The 20517-nt window shown below is 43.7% G+C and overlaps 1 protein-coding gene across 2 annotated transcripts in view; it reads right to left on the bottom strand.

Annotated features, from left to right (window-relative positions):
* LOC137250521 (uncharacterized) overlaps positions 1-20517 on the bottom strand; it is a 131863-nt gene that overhangs the window by 51448 nt on the left and 59898 nt on the right. For both annotated transcript variants that reach the window (XM_067783478.1, XM_067783487.1), the window contains exons 4-5: positions 4078-4160; positions 3894-4013 (exon numbers count right to left, since the gene is read on the bottom strand). In XM_067783478.1, coding sequence (XP_067639579.1) covers positions 3894-4013; positions 4078-4160 — 203 coding nt within the window. The remainder of the gene's footprint in view (positions 1-3893; positions 4014-4077; positions 4161-20517) is intronic.

The following is a 20517-nucleotide window of genomic DNA, read 5'->3' as shown; positions in this document are numbered from 1 at the left end:
TTTTGGAAGAGAAAATAATGTTATAAATATGTTTATATGTGATTTTTGAATGGCATGTAAAATTATGACTACGTTCGTCCATTTGTGCAGCATTCTTCAAATTTTATTAAAGGTATAAATGGATTGTTGAAATCTAATCCATTATGTAGACTTTTGGTTCAAAGACTATTTTGAAGATAAGTGTGGGAATGATTTACCCACATCCCTTTTGGAATTTGGTTTGTTAACGAAATTATTACGATGTTCAGTGTCATTGTTTTTTCTGCATTCCAATATTTTGTAGAACAAATAGCTAAAACATATTGCAAATACATAATACACGAAGCCCAACAATACAGCTGTCTTTTGCTTAATGTTAATTTGAGAGTTGGTGAAAATCTCATATTAAAAACTTGCCTACCAATTGTTGTTTGAGTTTCTTTTTAGAGCTAACGTGTCAGATTTGAGAACAAGGCTAACGTTAATTTGGGATTTTTAATTAGAATTCCCAAACCCATCACAAACATGATGAATGAACAATGCAGAGAATCAAATTGGGATCCAAATTTTTCTACAACTTTTGAGAATTTTTGTTCTGTTCCTTTCTCGGAAAAATTGCCAATTGAAACTTATTGTAATAGTATTGGCGCTACTTTTCTCTTCTCTGCTATGCTGCCGAAGGCTTCCACAAAATAAATTAAAAGCGCTATTCTGTGCACTTGGACAAATTCACCATCTTGCTTATTTGTTATTTGTCAAGTTTGACAATTTATCAAGTAGATAATTGCTACTTTATGTAAAAAATAAAAAGTTTTTTCGCTGACAAATTGTCAATAAGTCAAACGCTCTTGTTAATTTAATTTATAGGGATAAATTTAAACTAGAATTCTGTTATTGTGCGATCGAGAGAAAATGGAAGAAGATTTATTACTTTTGCTATTATTGTGCGAGGACCCTCCTTGATTGGATTTTTGGGGTAATTTCTGGGTGGTTTTTGAAACTCCCTCGGGGTCCTCCCTGGGTCATTTGGGGGTCGTTCCGGGATCTTTTCGGAGACTCTCTCGGGGTAATTCGGGTTCTTCCGGGATGGTTTTGGGGAGTCCCCAATGCCCACCAAATTAACCCGAGGGAGTCCCCATAACCATTCCGGAAGGTCCTCCAAATTACCCCAAGGGACCCCGATGGAATCCCCAAAATCATCTCAGAATATCCCCCAAATGACCCCGAGGAAGTCCCCAAAAAATCCCGGAACGACCCCTAAAAGACCCCGAGGGAGTCCCAAAACCATCCCGGAATGTCTCCCAAATCACCCCAAGGGAGTCTTCATAACCATCCCGGAAGGTACCCCAAATTACCATCGAAGAAGTCCCCAAAACCATCCCAGAATGTGCCCCAAATGACCCCGAGAGAGTCCCCAAAAAGATCCCGGAACGACCTGCAAATGAACCCGACGGAGTCGCCAAAACCTCCCCGGAAAGATACCGAGGGAGTCCCCATAAACATCCCGGAACGACCCCTAAATGACCCCGAGGGAGTCCCCAAAATGATACAGAAATAACCCCCAAATGACCCGAGAGAGTCCCCAAAGTCATGCCGAAATGACCACCAAAAATCCAGCGGATTATTTTTTCCTATTCCCATTTCGGGGTCAGCAGCACAAAATGAGATATATCGCTCCAATTGTTCATGCGTAGCACGTTCCACTTTTGATTTCCTTGAAAAAACTATGATTTTAAAATATTTGTTACAAAAAATAATGAACAATATTTACTTATGTTTTTTTCTTACGTTTTTTGCATTTCACGATTCTTGCACTAAACAGCTGATTTCTGTTTACTTTATTTAGTTCACCACAATATGATGAAAAGCACAAGTACTTTGATAAATTATTAAAAATGTATTTGATAAAAATAAGTAGCCATAAAGGAGTAAAAAAATTTAAGAACTTATAATACTTGTTAATAAAAAGAAAAATAGAAAAGGTTTTGATAAAAACTTGATTTAATTAAAACGAGTACAGATATTTGATAAAAAAAATTCGAAAAATAACTTTTTTATTTAGAAGTAGTAAAATAAATAAACAAAGAATTTTTTTGGAAATAATTAGTAAACACAAGTAAGGAAGTCTAAGTCCGGGTGAAACCAAACATTACATGCCCAGCTGTACACTTGAAATGCTGTTGTTGTTTGTTTTGTGTTCTTAAAATTGTTACAGGGTTGCACAATAATATATATGTACATATGGTTCTATTCTGAACTAATTCTTCTTCGAGTTATGGTCCCGAAATTTGGGAAATGAAATGCTATTCATATAAAGCTATTTTTTGCAACGATATTGCTTATTTTATTCGTTCACGACCCTTTTAAAAATCTTTTATATAAAAGTGGGCGTGGTCCTTTACCGATTTCGTTAATTATTCTTCAAAGCATTCCTTATAGTAAAGGCAAACTCTCTGCCGAATTTTGTTACGATAGGTTTCACGATTTTTGATTTATGATTAATAATATTTGTAAAATTGATTTTATCACAAGTGGGCGGTACCACGCCCATTTTAAAAAAGTTTTTAAAATTTTCACACGTCAAGTTCCAACATTCTAGGTGTATTATTTACGAAATAATCAGGATTTTTGTGTTTTCCAAAATGTTATATATATAAAAAGTGGGCATGGTTATCATCCGATTTCGCACATTTTCAATACCAATCTATTCTGGGTCCAGATATGCTCGTGTACCAAATTTGGTGAAGATATCTCAATATTTACTAAAGTTATCGTGTTAACGCATCGACGGACGGACGGACGGACATGGCTCAATCACATTTTTTTCGACACTGATGATCTTGATACGAGTATACGGAAGTCTATATCTATCTCGGTTCCTTTATACCTGTACAACCAGCCGTTATCCAATCAAAGTTATAATACTCTGCGTACAAGCTGAGTATAAAAACTAAGTAATTTTTTGAAATAAGTATAAAAAATATAAACAAGTATTTAGTAACAAGAACAAAAAATTCATAAAATTTGTGAAAATGTAACAAAGTAGAAAGAAATTATTATTAATTTTAATGACTTCATTAATGATTTCATTAAAATTAGTAAAGAATATTGGTAAAAAAAATGTATTTAAAAGAAGAAAGAAATATGTAAATTTAGAAAAAAAACTTATAAAAATAAAAATAATTAGTAAAAAACGGCGGGCTCATTCATCCTATTTGACGTCCTCACGGATCGGTCAGATCAACTATACATTGCAATACATTTTAAAATACATATCCTGTATGTGAGAGAGTCGTATTAGCGTGTGCTCCTATATCTTCTTTACTGCCTTTATGGCATAGGGAATGAGAATAAGTTGGCGGAAATAATTTTTAGTAAAATAAGAATTTATGTATGTTTGTTTAATGGTGTGTTCAGTTTATATTTATATTTAAGAATTCATGAGCTTAACACCGGCTTATAATAATTGAATTTCAATTATTATGTTTTTTTCTAAGAGAAAGGCTACTGCAGTTTCACCATGTGATTCACGGTTCGAATCTCGGTGAAACCTTTGATAACATTACAAAATTGCCTGATGATGATTACGTTGGCGGTTTTCGAAATGGTCCATCGCAATATGCCAGTAAATGTTTCTTTCTTTTCAGTTTCTCTTAGAAAAAAACATAATAATTGAAATTCAATTATTATAAGCCGGTGTTAAGCTCATGAATTCTTAAATATAAGTATAAAATAAGAATTGTACAACTGATTTTCCACCAATAAGAAAACCGCTTCCATTTATATTTATATCGCTCAAATGATCTTGCAGACCATTCGCTTTCGGTGACGAACATGCTTAATAGGGACCTGGTCTGGCGGCGTTCGGACACACACAAAAATCGAAATGCTTAGTCAAATCAAAACTTACTAACCAGCGTGCTCTGAAGACGATTCAAAATTCTGGCAGGCATAGATGATAAGTAACTCTGAATCACTAAATAGAACTTTGTACCTAAGATTATTCCAATCAATCTCTCCAGTTCCGGGATTAGCTGCAAAATATAAATAAAATTTATAGTTTACATTTCTTAGAAAGATATGATTATAATAACATACCTCTTGGCCAATATGTAATTCGAAATTGTGCTCCACAATTCGAAGGGAATTTAAGTGATCCGACGCTAACAATTGGGGTCTCCCTAGTAATTGTGAAAAAAATGTGTTAAGCTGCTGTGTATATTTTCAAAGTAAACAACAAGAAGAGTATGTGAACGCTACTGCGAGTTTAAAGAGGAAGTGAGACGCCTTTGCAGGAGGAAAAAAGCATAGGCAGAAAGGCATGAGTGTGAGGAGCATGAGCTGTTAGTCACCAGAATGACGCCTGCAAATTTTAGCAAACAAATTCGACGACAGACGAAAAATTCTTAGTCCGGGGTAAAATACTGTCAGAATGAAAACGATTACCTTTTAACCGATGTTCAGAGAGCACTTAGATTGTGCAGGGAACACTTCTCTGACCTTCCAAATGTAGACAGCGATGTACCTATCGCCCAACTTTGAGCCCGCAATCGATGAACTTATGTTCCTCCACCCGACTATGACGAAATCAGAATATCAATAACCAGATTAAAAAACAACAAGACCTCGGACGATCAGTGACGTAGTGAGATTTTCTTGCGCCCGGGAAAAATATTTTTTTGGTTTGCTCGCAAAACTGACGTTGAGCAACACCATCAGCTCAGTCAGAATTGGGAAAACCCTCTTCGAGTAGTTCGAAACTAAACGAGGTTTCAGAGAGGGTGACCCTCTATCGTGCGATTTCTTTAATTCGTTGCTGGAGAAAATTATACTAGCTGCAGAATTTAATTGCTCTGGAAAAATCTAATTCTAATCTATCTAATCTAATATCTAATCTAATATCTAATATCTAATCTAATCTAATATATATATTATAAATGGGAAAGTTTGGATGTTAAGATGTTTGGATGTTTGGATGTTTGTCCAGACGTTTGTCTTTGTGACTCAATAACGCAAGAACGGCTGGACCGATTTGGATGAAATTTTGCACACATATAGCCAATAGTCTAGAAGTATCTACTAGCTATATATTTTTCAAAAGGGGCGTGGTCCCCGCCCCCTAGGAACAGTTATAATTTAATTATTATATTTTTTCGTCTTTGCGACTGAATCACGCCAGAATGGCTACACGGATTTTGATGAAATTTGGGACACAGACAGTAGTCTACTAGCGAAATTTTTTTCGAACATGGAAAGAGGGGTGGGGGTCCCATGACCCCTTCGAGAAATTATTTTTCATAATTTTTACACATTATAACTTTACGTATACTGGCCTTCACCAATATCACAGACTCAAGGGGTCAAATAAGTCGAGGGCTTACAAAGCAAGCAGTGACACCCTCCGCCCGCCCCCCTTTATCTCCCCCTCTGGTGTAAAATCCATAAATTGTTATAACTCAATCTAAATTTTCTCCTAAATCAATAGTTTTTGGTATCTGGTACATACAGAACGAGATCTAGACAATTTTGGAGGAACGATCAGTGGTCCTCTCCTCTACTCCCGCCATCCGCCCTCCATCAATTGTTTTTATTAGCACGCTTTTATTAGCTTTACCTGTATATTTCTATCTAACTTTTTATTCGCTCCAATGCGCCTGCTGCCTTATTAACATGGTTTTATAATTAGCTTCACCTTATTTGTAATCCCGTAAGGGTCATATCGAGACCCTTCCGGGATCATTTCTGGATGGTTTTCGAGATCGGTCCGGGATTACGCCGGGGTAATTTCGGGACTATTTCGGGATCATTTTGGGACCCTTCCGGGATCATTGCTGTATAGTTTACGGGATCCGTCCGGGATCCCGTCGGGGTTATTTTGGAACATTTTCGGGACTACTCCGGAATCATTTCGGGACTATTTCGCGATCATTTGGGGACCCTTCCGGCATCATTTCTGGATGGTTTTCGGGATCCGTGCGGGATCTTGTCGGGGTCATATGGGGACTTTGTCGGGATCATTTGGGAGCTCTTCCGGCATCATTTCTGGATGGTTTTCGGGATCCGTCCGGGATATCGTCGGGGTCATTTGGGGACTTTTTCGGGATCATTTGGGGGATCTTCCGGCATCATTTCTGGATGGTTTTCGGGATCCGTCCGGGATATCGTCGGGGTCATTTGGGGACTTTTTCGGGATCATTTGGGGGCTCTTCCGGCATCATTTCTGGATGGTTTTCGGGATCCGTCCGGGATCTCGTCGGGGTCATTTGGGGACTTTTTCGGGATCATTTTGGGGCTCATCCGGGATCATTTCTGGATGGTTTTCGGGATCCGTCCGGGATCCCGTCGGGGTCATTTCGGGACTTTTTCGCGACTAATACGGGATCATTTGGGAACCCTTTCGGCATCATTTCTGGATGGTTTTCGGGATCCGTCCGGGATCCCGTCGGGGTCATTTCGGGACTTTTTCGCGACTAATACGGGATCATTTGGGAACCCTTTCGGCATCATTTCTGGATGGTTTTCGGGATCCGTCCGGGATCCCATTAGGGTAATTTCGGGACTATTAGGGGATCATTTGGGAACCTTTCCGCCATCATTTCTGGATAATTTTCGTGATCCGTCCGGGATGCCGACGAGGTCATTTTGGGAATATTTCGGGATCATTTGGGATACCTACCGGCATCATTTCTGGATGGTTTTTGGGATTCGTCCGGGATCCCGTCGTGGTCCTTTCGGGACTTTTTTTCGACTAATACGGGATCATTTGCGGACCCTTTCGGCATCATTTCTGGATAGTTGTCGGGATCCCGTCACAGTCATTTCGGGACTATTAGGGGATCATTTGAGGACCTTTCCGGCATCATTTCTGTATTGTTTTCGGAATCCTTTAGGGATCCCGTCAGGGTCATTTTGGGACTTTTTCGGGGCTAATACGGGATCATTTGGGGATCCTCTAGGGGTCGTTTCGTGACTTTTTCTGTTTTATTTCGGGATCATTTGGGAACCCTTCCGGCATAATTTCTTGATGGTTTGCCGGATCCATCAGGGTCATTTCGGGACCATTTTGGGATCATTTGGGGACCCTTCCGAGATCATTTCTGGATCCGTCCGGGATGCCGTAGGAGCCATTTCGGGATTTTTTGTTACTTTTCCGGGATAGTTTTTGGACCCTTCCGGGATCATTTCTGGATCTGTGCGGGATCCCATCTGGGTCATTTCCGGACTATTTCGGGATCATTTTGGGATCCTTCCGGAATCATTTCTGTATGGTTTTCGCGATCCGTCGTTGATTCCCTCGGAGCCATTTCGGAACCTTTTCTGGAGTATGTCGGGGTCATTTGGGGACTTTTTCGGGATCATTTGGGGGCTCTTCCGGCATCATTTCTGGATGGTTTTCGGGATTCGTCCGGCATCCCGTCGGGGTCATTTCGGGACTTTTTCTCGACTAATACGGGATCATTTGCGGGACCATTTGCGGGACCTTTCGGTATCATTTCTGGATAGTTGTCGGGATTCGTTCAGGATCCCGTCAGGGTCTTTTCGAAACTATTGGGAGATCATTTGAGGACCTTTCCGGCATCATTTCTGGTTAGTTTTCGGGATCCTTTCCGGGTCCCATCAGAGTCATTTCGGGACTTTTTCGGCATCATTTAAGATTGGTTTTCAGGATTCGTCCGGGATCCTTCAGGGTAATTTCTGGACTTTTCCCAGACTATTTCGGGATAATTTTGGGACCCTCCCAAGATCATTTCTGGATGGATTTCGGGATCTGTCCGGGATGCCGTCAGGGTCATTTTGGGACTATTAGGTGATAATTTGAGGACCTTTTCGGCATCACTTCTGGATGGTTTTCATTATCCGCTCAGGATCCCGTCGGAATTATTGCGAGACTTTTTCGGGGTCATTTGGTGTCCCTTCCGGCATCATTTCTTGATGGTTTTTGGGATTCGTCCGGCATCCCGTCGGGTTCATTTCGGGACTTTTTCTCGACTAATACGGGATCATTTGCGGGCCCTTTCGGCATCATTTCTAGATAGTTGTCGGGATCCGTTCGGGATTCCGTCAGGGTCTTTTCGGAACTATTAGGTGATCATTTGAGGACATTTCCGGCATCATTTCTGGATAGTTTTCGGGATCCTTTCGGGGTCCAGTCAAGGTCATTTCGGGACTTTTTCGGGATCATTTAGAGATGGCTTTCAGGATTCGTCCGGGAACCCGTCAGGGTAATTTCTGAACTTTTCCGAGACTATTTCGGGATAATTTTGGGACCTTCCCAAGATCATTTCTGGATGGATTTTGGGATCAGTCCGGGATGCCGTAATGGTCATTTTGCTATTAGGTGATCATTTGAGGACCTTTCCGGCATCAATTCTGGATGGTTTTCGGTATCCGATCAGGATCCCCTCGGAATCATTGCGGGACTTTTTCGGGATCATTTGGGGTCCCTCCCAAGATCATTTCTGGATGGATTTCGGGATCTGTCCGGGATCCCGTCAGGGTCATTTAGGGGTGCGTTCGAGATCCCGTCAGGGTCATTTCGGGACTTCTTCGGGACTATATCGGGATCATTTCTGGATGGTTTATGGGATCCGTCCATGACCCCTTAAGGGTCATTTCGGGACTATTAGGTGATCATTTGAGGACCTTTCCGGCATCACTTCTGGATGATTTTCGGTATCCGTTCGGGATCCCGTCGCAATCAATGCGGGACTTTTACGGAATCATTTGGGATTCCTTCCGGCATCATTTCTGGATGGTTTTCGGGATTTGTCCGGGATCCCGTCGGGGTTATTTCGGGACCTTTTCGGGGCTAATACGGGATCATTTGGGGATCCTCTAGGGGTCGTTTCGTGACTTTTTCTGTATTATTTCGGGATCATTTTGGGACCCTTTCGGCATAATTTCTTGATGGTTTGCCGGATCCATCAGGGTCATTTCGGGACCATTTTGGGATCATTTGGGGACCCTTCCGAGATCATTTCTGGATCCGTCCGGGATGCCGTAGGAGCCATTTCGGGATTTTTTGTTACTTTTCCTGGATAGTTTTTGCACCCTTCCGGGATCATTTCTGGATCTGTGCGGGATCCCATCTGGGTCATTTCCGGACTATTTCGGGATCATTTTGGGATCCTTCCGGAATCATTTCTGTATGGTTTTCGCGATCCGTCGTTGATTCCCTCGGAGCCATTTCGGAACCTTTTTTGGAGTATTTCGGGGTCATTTGGGGACTTTTTCGGGATCATTTGGGGCTCTTCCGGCATCATTTCTGGATGGTTTTCGGGATCCGTGCGGGATCTCGTCGGGGTCATTTGGGGACTTTTTCGGGATCATTTGGGGGCTCTTCCGGCATCATTTCTGGATGGTTTTCGGGATCCGTCCGGGATATCGTCGGGGTCATTTGGAGACTTTTTCGGGATCATTTGGGGGCTCTTCCGGCATCATTTCTGGATGGTTTTCGGGATCCGTCCGGGATCCCATCAGGGTAATTTCGGGACTATTAGGGGATCATTTGTGGACCTTTCCGGCATCATTTCTGGATAATTTTCGGTATCCGCCCGGGATGCCGACGAGGTCATTTCGGGATTATTTCGGGATCATTTAGGATACCTACCGGCATCATTTGTGGATGGTTTGTGGGATTCGTCCGGGATCCCGTCGGGGTCATTTCGGGACTTTTTCTCGACTAATACGGGATCATTTGCGGACCCTTTCGGCATAATTTCTGGATAGTTGTCGGGATCCGTTTGGGATTCCGTCACGGTAATTTCGGAACTATTAGGGGATCATTTGAGGACCTTTCCGGCATCATTTCTGGATAGTTTGCGGAATCCTTTCGGGATCCCGTCAGGGTCATTTCGGGGCTTTTTCGGGATCATTTAAGGATGGCTTTCAGGATTCGTCCGGGAACCCGTCAGGGTAATTTCTGAACTTTTCCGAAACTATTTCGGGATCATTTTGGGACCTTCCCAAGATCATTTCTGGATGGATTTCGGGATTTGTCCGGGATGCCCTCAGGGTCATTTTGAGACTATTAGGTGAGCATTTGAGGACCGTTCCGGCATCACTTCTGGATGGTTTTCGGTATCCGTTCAGATTCCCGTCGGAATAATTGCGGGACTTTTTCGGGATCATTGGGGTCCCTTCCGACATCCTTTCTGGATGGTTTTTGGGATTCGTCCGGCATCCCGTTGGGGTCATTTCGGGACTTTTTCTCTACTAATACGGGATCATTTGCGGGCCCTTTCGGTATCATTTCTGGATAGTTGTCGGGATCCGTTCGGGATCCCGTCAGGGTCTTTTCGAAACTATTGGGAGATCATTTGAGGACCTTTCCGGCATCATTTCTGGTTAGTTTTCGGGATCCTTTCCGGGTCCCATCAGGGTCATTTCGGGACTTTTTCGGCATCATTTAAGATTGGTTTTCAGGATTCGTCCGTGATCCGTCAGGGTAATTTCTGGACTTTTCCCAGACTATTTCGGGATAATTTTGGGACCCCCCCCCAAGATCATTTCTGGATGGATTTCGGGATCTGTCCGGGATGCCGTCAGGGTCATTTTGGGACTATTAGGTGATCATTTGAGGACCTTTTCGGCATCACTTCTGGATGGTTTTCGGTATCCGCTCAGGATCCCGTCGGAATTATTGCGGGACTTTTTCGGGATCATTTGGTGTCCCTTCCGGCATCATTTCTGGATGGTTTTTGGGATTCGTCCGGCATCCCGTCGGGTTAATTTCGGGACTTTTTCTCGACTAATACGTGATCATTTGCGGGCCCTTTCGGCATCATTTCTAGATAGTTGTCGGGATCCGTTCGGGATCCCGTCAGGGTCTTTTCGGAACTATTAGGTGATCATTTGAGGACATTTCCGGCATCATTTCTGGATAGTTTGCGGAATCCTTTCGGGATCCCGTCAGGGTCATTTCGGGGCTTTTTCGGGATCATTTAAGGATGGCTTTCAGGATTCGTCCGGGAACCCGTCAGGGTAATTTCTGAACTTTTCCGAGACTATTTCGGGATAATTTTGGGACCTTCCCAAGATCATTTCTGGATGGATTTTGGGATCAGTCCGAGATGCCGTCAGGGTCATTTTGGTATTATGTGATCATTTGAGGACCTTTCCGGCATCACTTCTGGATGGTTTTCGGTATCCGATCAGGATCCCCTCGGAATCATTGCGGGACTTTTTCGGGATCATTTGGGGTCCCTCCCAAGATCATTTCTGGATGGATTTCGGGATCTGTCCGGGATCCCGTCAGGGCCATTTAGGGGTGCGTTCGAGATCCCGCCAGGGTCATTTCGGGACTTCTTCGGGACTATATCGGGATCATTTCTGGATCGTTTATGGGATCCGTCCATGATCCCTTAAGGGTCATTTCGGGACTATTAGGTGATCATTTGAGGATCTTTCCGGCATCACTTCTGGATGATTTTCGGTATCCGTTCGGGATCCCGTCGGAATCAATGCGGGACTTTTACGGAATCATTTGGGATTCCTTGCGGCATCATTTCTGGATGGTTTTCGGGATTTGTCCGGCATTCCGTCGGGGTTATTTCGGGACCTTTTCGGGGCTAATACGGGATCATTTGGGGATCCTCTAGGGGTCGTTTCGTGACTTTTTCTGTATTATTTCGGGATCATTTTGGGACCCTTTCCGCATAATTTCTTGATGGTTTGCCGGATCCATCAGGGTCATTTCGGGACCATTTTGGGATCATTTGGGGACCCTTCCGAGATCATTTCTGGATCCGTCCGGGATGCCGTAGGAGCCATTTCGGGATTTTTTGTTACTTTTCCGGGATAGTTTTTGCACCCTTCCGGGATCATTTCAGGATCTGTGCGGGATCCCATCTGGGTCAATTCCGTACTATTTCGGGATCATTTTGGAATCCTTCCGGAATCATTTCTGTATGGTTTTACCGATCCATCGTGGATCCCCTCGGAGCCATTTCGGAACTTTTTCTGGAGTTAGTCGGGATAATTTAGGGACCCTTCCTGGACATTTTCTGGATGGTTTTTGAGATCCGCCCGGGAGCCCGTCAGGGTCATTTCGGAACCTTTTCGGGATCATTTTGGAATACCTTCAGGGATCATTTCTGTGTGGTTCTCTACATACGTCTAGAATCGTGTCGCTCTCATTTCGGGTTTTTTTGGGACTATTCGGGGAACTTTTGGAGACCCTTTCCGGGCATTTCTGGATGGTTTTCGGGATCCGTCCGCGATAGCGTTGGCGTCATTTCGTAGCTTTTTCTGGATAATTTCGGGATCATTTGGGATCCTATCAGGTTATCAGCTCATTTAGTTCTTTTTTTTACTCAATTACAAAAATAAAATGCATTAGACAGAAAACAAAATTTTAAACAGATAATAAGCAGGCTAACGCGATAGCCCATATATTTAAAATTTTCCTTGCGGACGGGGCCGCGGGTAAAGGCTAGTATATTATAAATGGCAAAGTTTGGATGTGAAGATGTTTGGATGTTTGGATGTTTAGATGTTTGGATGTTTGGATGTTTGTCCAGACGTTTGTCTTTGTGACTCAATCGCGCAAGAACGGCTGGACCGATTTGTATGAAATTTTGCACACATATAGCCAATAGTCTAGAAGGATCTACTAGCTATATATTTTTCAAAAGGGGGGAGGACCCCGCCCCCTACGAACAGTTATAATTTAATTATTATATTTTTTAGTCTTTGCGACTGAATCACGCCAGAACGGCTACACGGATTTTGATGAAATTTGGGACACAGACAGTAGTCTACTAGCGAAATCTTTTTCGAACATAGAAAGAGGGGTGGGGTCCCCTTCGAGCAATTACTTTTTAATTATTTTTACACATTATAACTTTACGTATACTGACTGGCCTTCACCAATATCACAGACAAATAGGTCGAGGGCTTACAAAGTGAGCAGTGACACCCTCCACTCGCCTCCCCCCTCCCCTTCTAACCCCTCTGGTGTAAAATCTATAAATTGTTATAACTCAATATAAATTTTCTCCTAAATCAATCGTTTTTGGTATCTGGCACATACAGATCGAGATCTAAACAATTTTGGAAAAACGAGCAGCGGTACTTCTCCCGCCATCCGCCCTCCATCAATTGTTTTTATTAGCACGCTTTTATTTGCTTTACCTGTATGTTTCTTAGTAACTGTTTATTCACTCCAACGCGCCTGCTGCCTTATTAAAATTGTTCTACAATCAGCTTCGCCTTATTTGTAATCCCGTTGGGGTCATATCGAGACCCTTCCGGGATCATTTTTGGGTGGTTTTCGGGATGCGTCCGGGATCCCGCCTGGGTCATTTCGGGACTTTTTCGGTACTATTTCGGGATTATTTTGGGACCCTTCCGGGATCATTTCTGTATAGTTTTCGGGATCCGTCCGGGATCCCGTCGGGGTTATTTTGGGATATTTTCGGGACTATTCCGGGATCATTTCGGGATTTTTTCACGAACACTTAGGGACCTTTCCGGCAACATTTCTGGATGGGTTCCGGAATCCGTTCGGCATCCAGTCGGGGTATTTTCGGGATCATTTGCGTACCTTGAGATATAAATTCTTGATGGTTTCCGGGATCATTACGGGACTTTTTCGGGGTCATTTTGGGTCCCTCCCGCCATCTTTTCTGGATAGTTTTCGGGATCCGTCCGGGATCCCGTCGGGGTCATTTCGCGACTTTTTCGGGATCATTTGGGGCTCCTTCCGGCATCATTTCTGGATGGTTTTCGGGATCCGTTCGGGATCATTTCGGGACTATTTCGGGATCATTTCTGCATAGTTTCCGGGGTTCGTCCGAGATACCGTCGGGGTCATTTCGGGACTTTTTTTCTCGACTAATACGGGTTCATTTGGGGAACCTTTCGGCATCATTTCTGGATGGATTTCGGTATCCGTCCGTGATCCCGTCAGGGTAATTTCGGGGCAACTAGGGGATCATTTGAAGACCTTTCCGGCATCATTTCTGCACAGTTTCCGGGATCCGTCGGGGCTCTCGACGGGGTCATTTCGGGACTATTTCGGGATCATTTCTGCATAGTTTCCGGGGTTCGTCCGAGATACCGTCGGGGTCATTTCGGGACTTTTTCTCGACTAATACGGGATCATTTGGGGTCCTTTCCAGCATCATTTCTGGATGGATTTCGGTATCCGTCGGGGATCCCGTCTTGGTCATTTCGGGACTTTTTCTCTACTAATGCGGGATCATTTGGGGACCCTTTCGGCATCGTTAATGGATGGTTTTCGGGATCCGTCCGGGATCCGCGCGGGATCATTTCGGGACTCTTAGGGGATCATTTGAGGACCTCTCCGGCATCATTTCTGCATAATTTCCTGGATCCGTCGGGGCTATCGGCGGGGTAATTTCGGGACTATTTCCGCATCATTTGGGGATCACATCTGGATGGTTTGGTATCCGTCCGGGATCCCGTCGCGATCTTTTCGTTCCTTTCCTTTCCGGCATCAGTTTTGGATGGTTTTCGGGATTCGTCCGGGATCCCGTCGGGGTCATTTTGGGACTTTTTCGGGATCATTTGGGGTACCTACCGGCATTATTTATGGATGGTTTTCGGGATCCGTCCGGGATCCCGTCGGGGTTATTTTGGGAATTTTTCGGGATCATTTGCGGTCCCTCCCGGCATCATTTCTGGATGGTTTTCGGGATTCGTCCGGGATCCCGTCGGGGTCCTTTCGGGACTTTTTCTCGACTAATACGGGATCATTTGGGGACCCTTTCGGCATTGTTTCTGGATTGTTGTAGGGATTCGTCCGGGATTCCGTCGGGGTCATTTCGGGACCTTCACCAATATCACAAACTCAATACGTCAAATAAGTCGAGGGCTTAGAAAATGAGCAGTGACACCCTCCGCCCCCCCCCATTTGGGATACCTACCGGCATCATTTCTGGATGGTTTTCGGGATCCGTCCGGGGTCCCGTCAGGGTCATTTCGGGACTATTAGGGGATCATTTGCGGACCTTTCCGGCATCATTTCTGGATAGTTGGGATCCGGACGGAGCCATTTCGGGACTATTCAGGATCATTTGTGGTACCTACCGGCATCATTTCTGGATGGTTTACGGTATCCGTCCGTGATCCCGTCGGGGTCATTTCGGGATCATTTGGGGTCCCTTCCGGCATCATTTCTGGATCGTTTTTGGGATTCGAGCGGTATCCCGTCGGGTTCATTTCGGGACTTTTTCTCGAATAATACAGGATCATTAGGGGACCCTTTCGGTACCATTTCTGGATGGTTTTCGGGATCCGTCCGGGATACCGTCGGGATAATTTCAGGACTTTTTCGGGATCATTTGGGGTAATTTCCGGCATCATTTCTAGATGGTTTTCGGGATTCCGTCAGGGTCATTAAGGGACTATTTAGGGATCATTTGGGAACCTTTCCGGCATCATTTCTGAATGGTTTCCGGGATCCGTCGGGGATCACGTCAGGGTCATTTCGGGATTATTAGGGGATCATTTAAGGACCTTTCCGACATCATTTCTGGATAGTTTTCGGGATCCGTCCGGGATCCCGTCGGGGTCTTTTGAGGAACTTTTCGGGATCATTTTTGGTCCCTTCCGCCATCATGTCTGGATGGTTTTCGGGATTCGACCAGGATCTCGTCGGGGTCATTTCGGGACTTTTTCGCGACTAATACGGGACCATTAGGGGACCCTTTCGGTATCATTTTTGGATGGTTTTCGGGATCCGTCCGGGATCCCATCAGGGTCATTTCGGGACTATTAGGCGATTATTTGGTGTACTTTCCGGCATCATTTCTGGATAGTTTTCGGGATCCCGTCGGGGTCATTTCGGGACTATTTCGGATCATTTGGGGACCATTTCGGCATCATTTCTGGATGGTTTTCGGGATCCGTCCGGGATCCCGTCAGGGTCATCTCGGGATTGTTAGGGGGATTATTTGAGGACCTTTCCGGCATCATTTCTGGATAGTTTTCGGGATCTGTACGGGAACCCATCGGGGTAATTTCGGAACTTTTTCGGGATCATTTGGGAACCCCTTAGGGGTCATTTCATGACCTTTTCTGTATTATTTCGAGATCATTTGGGGGCCCCTCCGGCATCATTTCATGATGGTTTGCCGGGTCCATCAGTGTCATTTCGGGACCATTTTGGGATCATTTGGGGACCCTTCCGAGGTCATTTCTAGATCCGACCGTGATGCCGTAGGAGTCATTTCGAGATATTTTTGTTACTTTTTCGGGATAGTTTTACGACCCTTCCGGGATCATTTCTGGATAGTTTTCGGGATCCCGTCGGGGTCATTTCGGGACTATTTCGGATAATTTGGGGACCATTTCGGCATCATTTCTGGATGGTTTTCGCGATCCGTCGTGGATCCCCTCGGGGTCATTTCGGAACTTTTTCTGGACTATGTCAGGATAATTTAGGAACCCTTCCTGGATATTTTCTGAATGGTTTTTGAGATCCGTCCGTGAGCCCGTCAGGGTCATTTCGGGACTATTAGGCGATTATTTGGTGTACTTTCCGGCATCATTTCTGGATAGTTTTCGGGATCCCGTCGGGGTCATTTCGGGACTATTTCGGATCATTTGGGGACCATTTCGGCATCATTTCTGGATGGTTTTCGGGATCCGTCCGGGATCCCATCAGGGTCATTTCGGGACTATTAGGCGATTATTTGGTGTACTTTCCGGCATCATTTCTGGATAGTTTTCGGGATCCCGTCGGGGTCATTTCGGGACTATTTCGGATCATTTGGGGACCATTTCGGCATCATTTCTGGATGGTTTTCGGGATCCGTCCGGGATCCCGTCAGGGTCATCTCGGGATTGTTAGGGGGATTATTTGAGGACCTTTCCGGCATCATTTCTGGATAGTTTTCGGGATCTGTACGGGAACCCATCGGGGTAATTTCGGAACTTTTTCGGGATCATTTGGGAACCCCTTAGGGGTCATTTCATGACCTTTTCTGTATTATTTCGAGATCATTTGGGGGCCCCTCCGGCATCATTTCATGATGGTTTGCCGGGTCCATCAGTGTCATTTCGGGACCATTTTGGGATCATTTGGGGATCCTTCCGAGGTCATTTCCGGATCCGTCCGTGATGCCGTAGGAGTCATTTCGAGATATTTTTGGTACTTTTTCGGGATAGTTTTACGACCCTTCCGGGATCATTTCTGTATGGTTTTCGCGATCCGTCGTGGATCCCCTCGGGGTCATTTCGGAACTTTTTCTGGACTATGTCAGGATAATTTAGGAACCCTTCCTGGATATTTTCTGAATGGTTTTTGAGATCCGTCCGTGAGCCCGTCAGGGTCATTTCGGAACTTTTCCGGGACTATTTCGGGATAATTTTGGTACCCTTCAGGGATCATTTCTGTGTGGTTCTCTGGATAAGTCTAGAATCGTGTCGTCATTTCGGGTTTTTTGGGAATGCTCCGGGAACTTTTGGAACCCTTCCGGGGCATTTCTGGACGGCTTTCGGGATCCGTCCGCGATATCGTCGGGTCATTTCGTGGCTTTTCCGGGATAATTTCGGGATTCTTTGGGGATCCTATCACGTTATTAGCACATTTAGATATTTTTTTTTACTCCATTACAAAAATAAAATGCATTAGACAGAAAAAATTGTTTAAACCGATAACCTGATAAGCAGGCTAACGTGAATAGCCCATATATTTCATTTTCTCCTTGCGGAGGGGGCAGCGGGTAAAGGCTATATTCTATAAAAACGTGCAATTATTGGCATATGCTGATGACACTGATATCATCGGCCTAAATACCCGCGCCGTTAGTTCTGCTGACTCCAAACTTGAAAAAGAAGCGGTAAAGACGGGTTTGATGGTGAAGAGAACAAAACGAAGTACCTTCTGTCATCGAGCAAACAGTCAGCGCATATGCACCTTGGCAACCACGCTTCTGTTGCCAGTCATAATTTCGAAAGAGTAAAAGACTTCGTTTATTTGGGAACCAGAATCAACACTAGCAACAACATCAGCTCTGAAATCAGGCGAAGAATCACTCTTGCCAATAAATGCTACTTTTAACTAGATAGGCAATTGAAAAGTAAAGTCCTCTCTCGGCAAAGGAAAATCAAACTATAGAAGTCACTTATCGTACCCGTCCTGCTATATGGAGATGAAGCGGCTCTGGGAGTGTTCGAGAGAAAAGTTCTGCGAAAGATTTATGGACCTCTACGCCTTTGCGATGGCGAGTACCGAAGAAGATTTAACGATGAGCTGTACGAGCTCTGCGCAGACATCAACATAGTCCAGCGAAATAAAAGGCAGCGGCTGCGCTGGTTAGGCCACGTTATGCGAATGAAAGATTACGCTCCGGCCAAGAAAGTGTTTCTATCGGAACCAGCCTATGGAAGCAGAGGTAGAGGGTGGCCCCATTCCGCTTTAAGGATCGGGTGGAAAACAATTATACTTCCTTGGTGTGACCAATTTGTGACGGTTGGCAGAGAGGAGAAGCGACTGGCGCACCTTGTTGGACGGCCATAAACGTTTTAACGGTTAAGCGCCAATTAATTAAGGAAAATTAGCCGTGTAAATCTTGTACGTATTTCTTTTTGGAGACGATCGAGAACACTTTTAATTATGCGAGAAATTTCACATTCTGCGGAAAGACCAACATCTCTAGCCGATTCTCCAGGCATTTTGCGGCGCCTTCTTACACGTTTTACTATATCAATATCGCATTTTTCAAAAAGAGACTTCGCTTTTTCTATTACTTCTTCACAGAAAGTGTCTCGAATTTCGGATAGTTCAGTCGCTAATGATTAAGATAATGATATGCTTCCTTCTCTAAAATTCATCCCCGGATCTTGTAATCTGAGCTGCACACGATCAATCCTCCTTAAGATTTCATACCAGAAACAAACTAATGTTATGAAACTAAAATTTAGTATATTTTGGAAAGGATTGTAGCTTCGCATCTGGTGTCACTTGTTATGTGCTAATCTGCAAACTGTTCTATGTGTTCTACTACATTCTCTAGCCCATCGAGGATAACGCTAAGCGCTTGTATTCTGGCGCTGCATCGTGTATCATATTCACGTTTGACATCGTAACGTTGAACGTGAGAAAAAACATATATGCTTTCAATTATTCCAGAACCTGTCGCAAGTATTCCGGATATATGCATGCATTTTTTTGTATAGAAAATTTTTTCCAGAAATCAATATTTTCCAGAAATCAGTTATAATAAAAATACAAATTATCCAGGAAGTTCTGCTTTGCGAACCATTTGGCGCCACTGTGTGTAGCGCCCGGTGCAAATGCTCCCCTTGCCTGCCCCCCACTTTCCACTTGTAGAACTTATTCGTGGCGAGGATGTGTTTTCAAATACCACGAAATTAGATCATCGATATATCCTCCGGAGATCTGACTAACTTAGAACAAAATACCATAACCTAGCGGCGAACCCTTAAAGAATGTATCGACAACATGATTTAATATCATCGTCCTCAATGCAGCCTCAACACGAAGAGGTTTTGAGTGTTCGTCAGATCCCTAATGAATATTATCGGAAACCTAATCACCAGGGCTGCTTGAGCCTTGTTGAGAGCAATCATTTAGGTAGACCAGTTCTTCAGTCCAATGTTTGTTTGGCTGATTTTTGGCTCAATTTTTTATTTTACACGCAATTTACCCCTAACCAGCATGTCTAGATCATCTATGCAGGCAAACACTTGGCAGCAATTGTTTTTAAAGTTGCAGTGTAGATCATACTGAACTCAGCTCTCATCCCTCTCCGCTACGCAATGAAAATCGGGCCATATCTATATCATAATCACATCATAATATATCATCACTAAGCTGTTAGTAAATAAAGGCTCAACAACAGTAAAGCAAGCTGCCACTCTTATGTACCCGAACACATCTATTTAATCCATTTACACACGTACATAAAAGGCGACGAAGAGATATCTCACACACACAAATGTAGTCATCGCCGAAGTAGTTACTCGCACATACACACGCATATGGCCAGTAGAAAGGCATTAACTACAAATATACGTCTATATATGTGGTACCTAACCAGGAGATCCAACATTTCTAGAAGGTGAAACGTCAAGACCTTTGGAGAAATATGCGGACGAGCCAACAGAGAGTATAAAAGCAGCGCAAGCTGAGGAATGTTTACTCAGTTTGATTTAAACACGCTTTTGTTAAGTAAGTCATATTGAAGTACAATTCTACTACACCCAAAGTAATCAAAATAAAGACCAGTTTGCAATACTAAAAATTGGAGTGAACTATTAAACAGTTTACCCATTCGAACGTTAGCAGAAGGCTTGGAATAAGCAGAATTTCACCGAAATTCGATAAAATTGGTGTCAGAAGTGGAATTGATTTATTTGTTTATTAAGTTAACGAACACAAGTTCTTGCAGACTACCAATTCAAAAATTATACAGCATACTATTAGCAAAATTCTTACTGGCTACTAACAATTTTCATACAATTAAAAAACAGACTACAATTAAGAAATACAAAAATTTAACAAGTCAATGAAAAACTAGCACTTACAGGCTAATATAAAAGTAT

The sequence above is a fragment of the Eurosta solidaginis genome, chromosome 1 (genome assembly GCF_040869045.1).
Source record: "Eurosta solidaginis isolate ZX-2024a chromosome 1, ASM4086904v1, whole genome shotgun sequence".
Classification (NCBI taxonomy): Eukaryota; Metazoa; Arthropoda; class Insecta; order Diptera; family Tephritidae; genus Eurosta; species Eurosta solidaginis.
The sequence above is the reverse complement of the archived record's forward strand: the minus strand, read 5'-3'. Positions and strand labels throughout refer to the sequence as shown.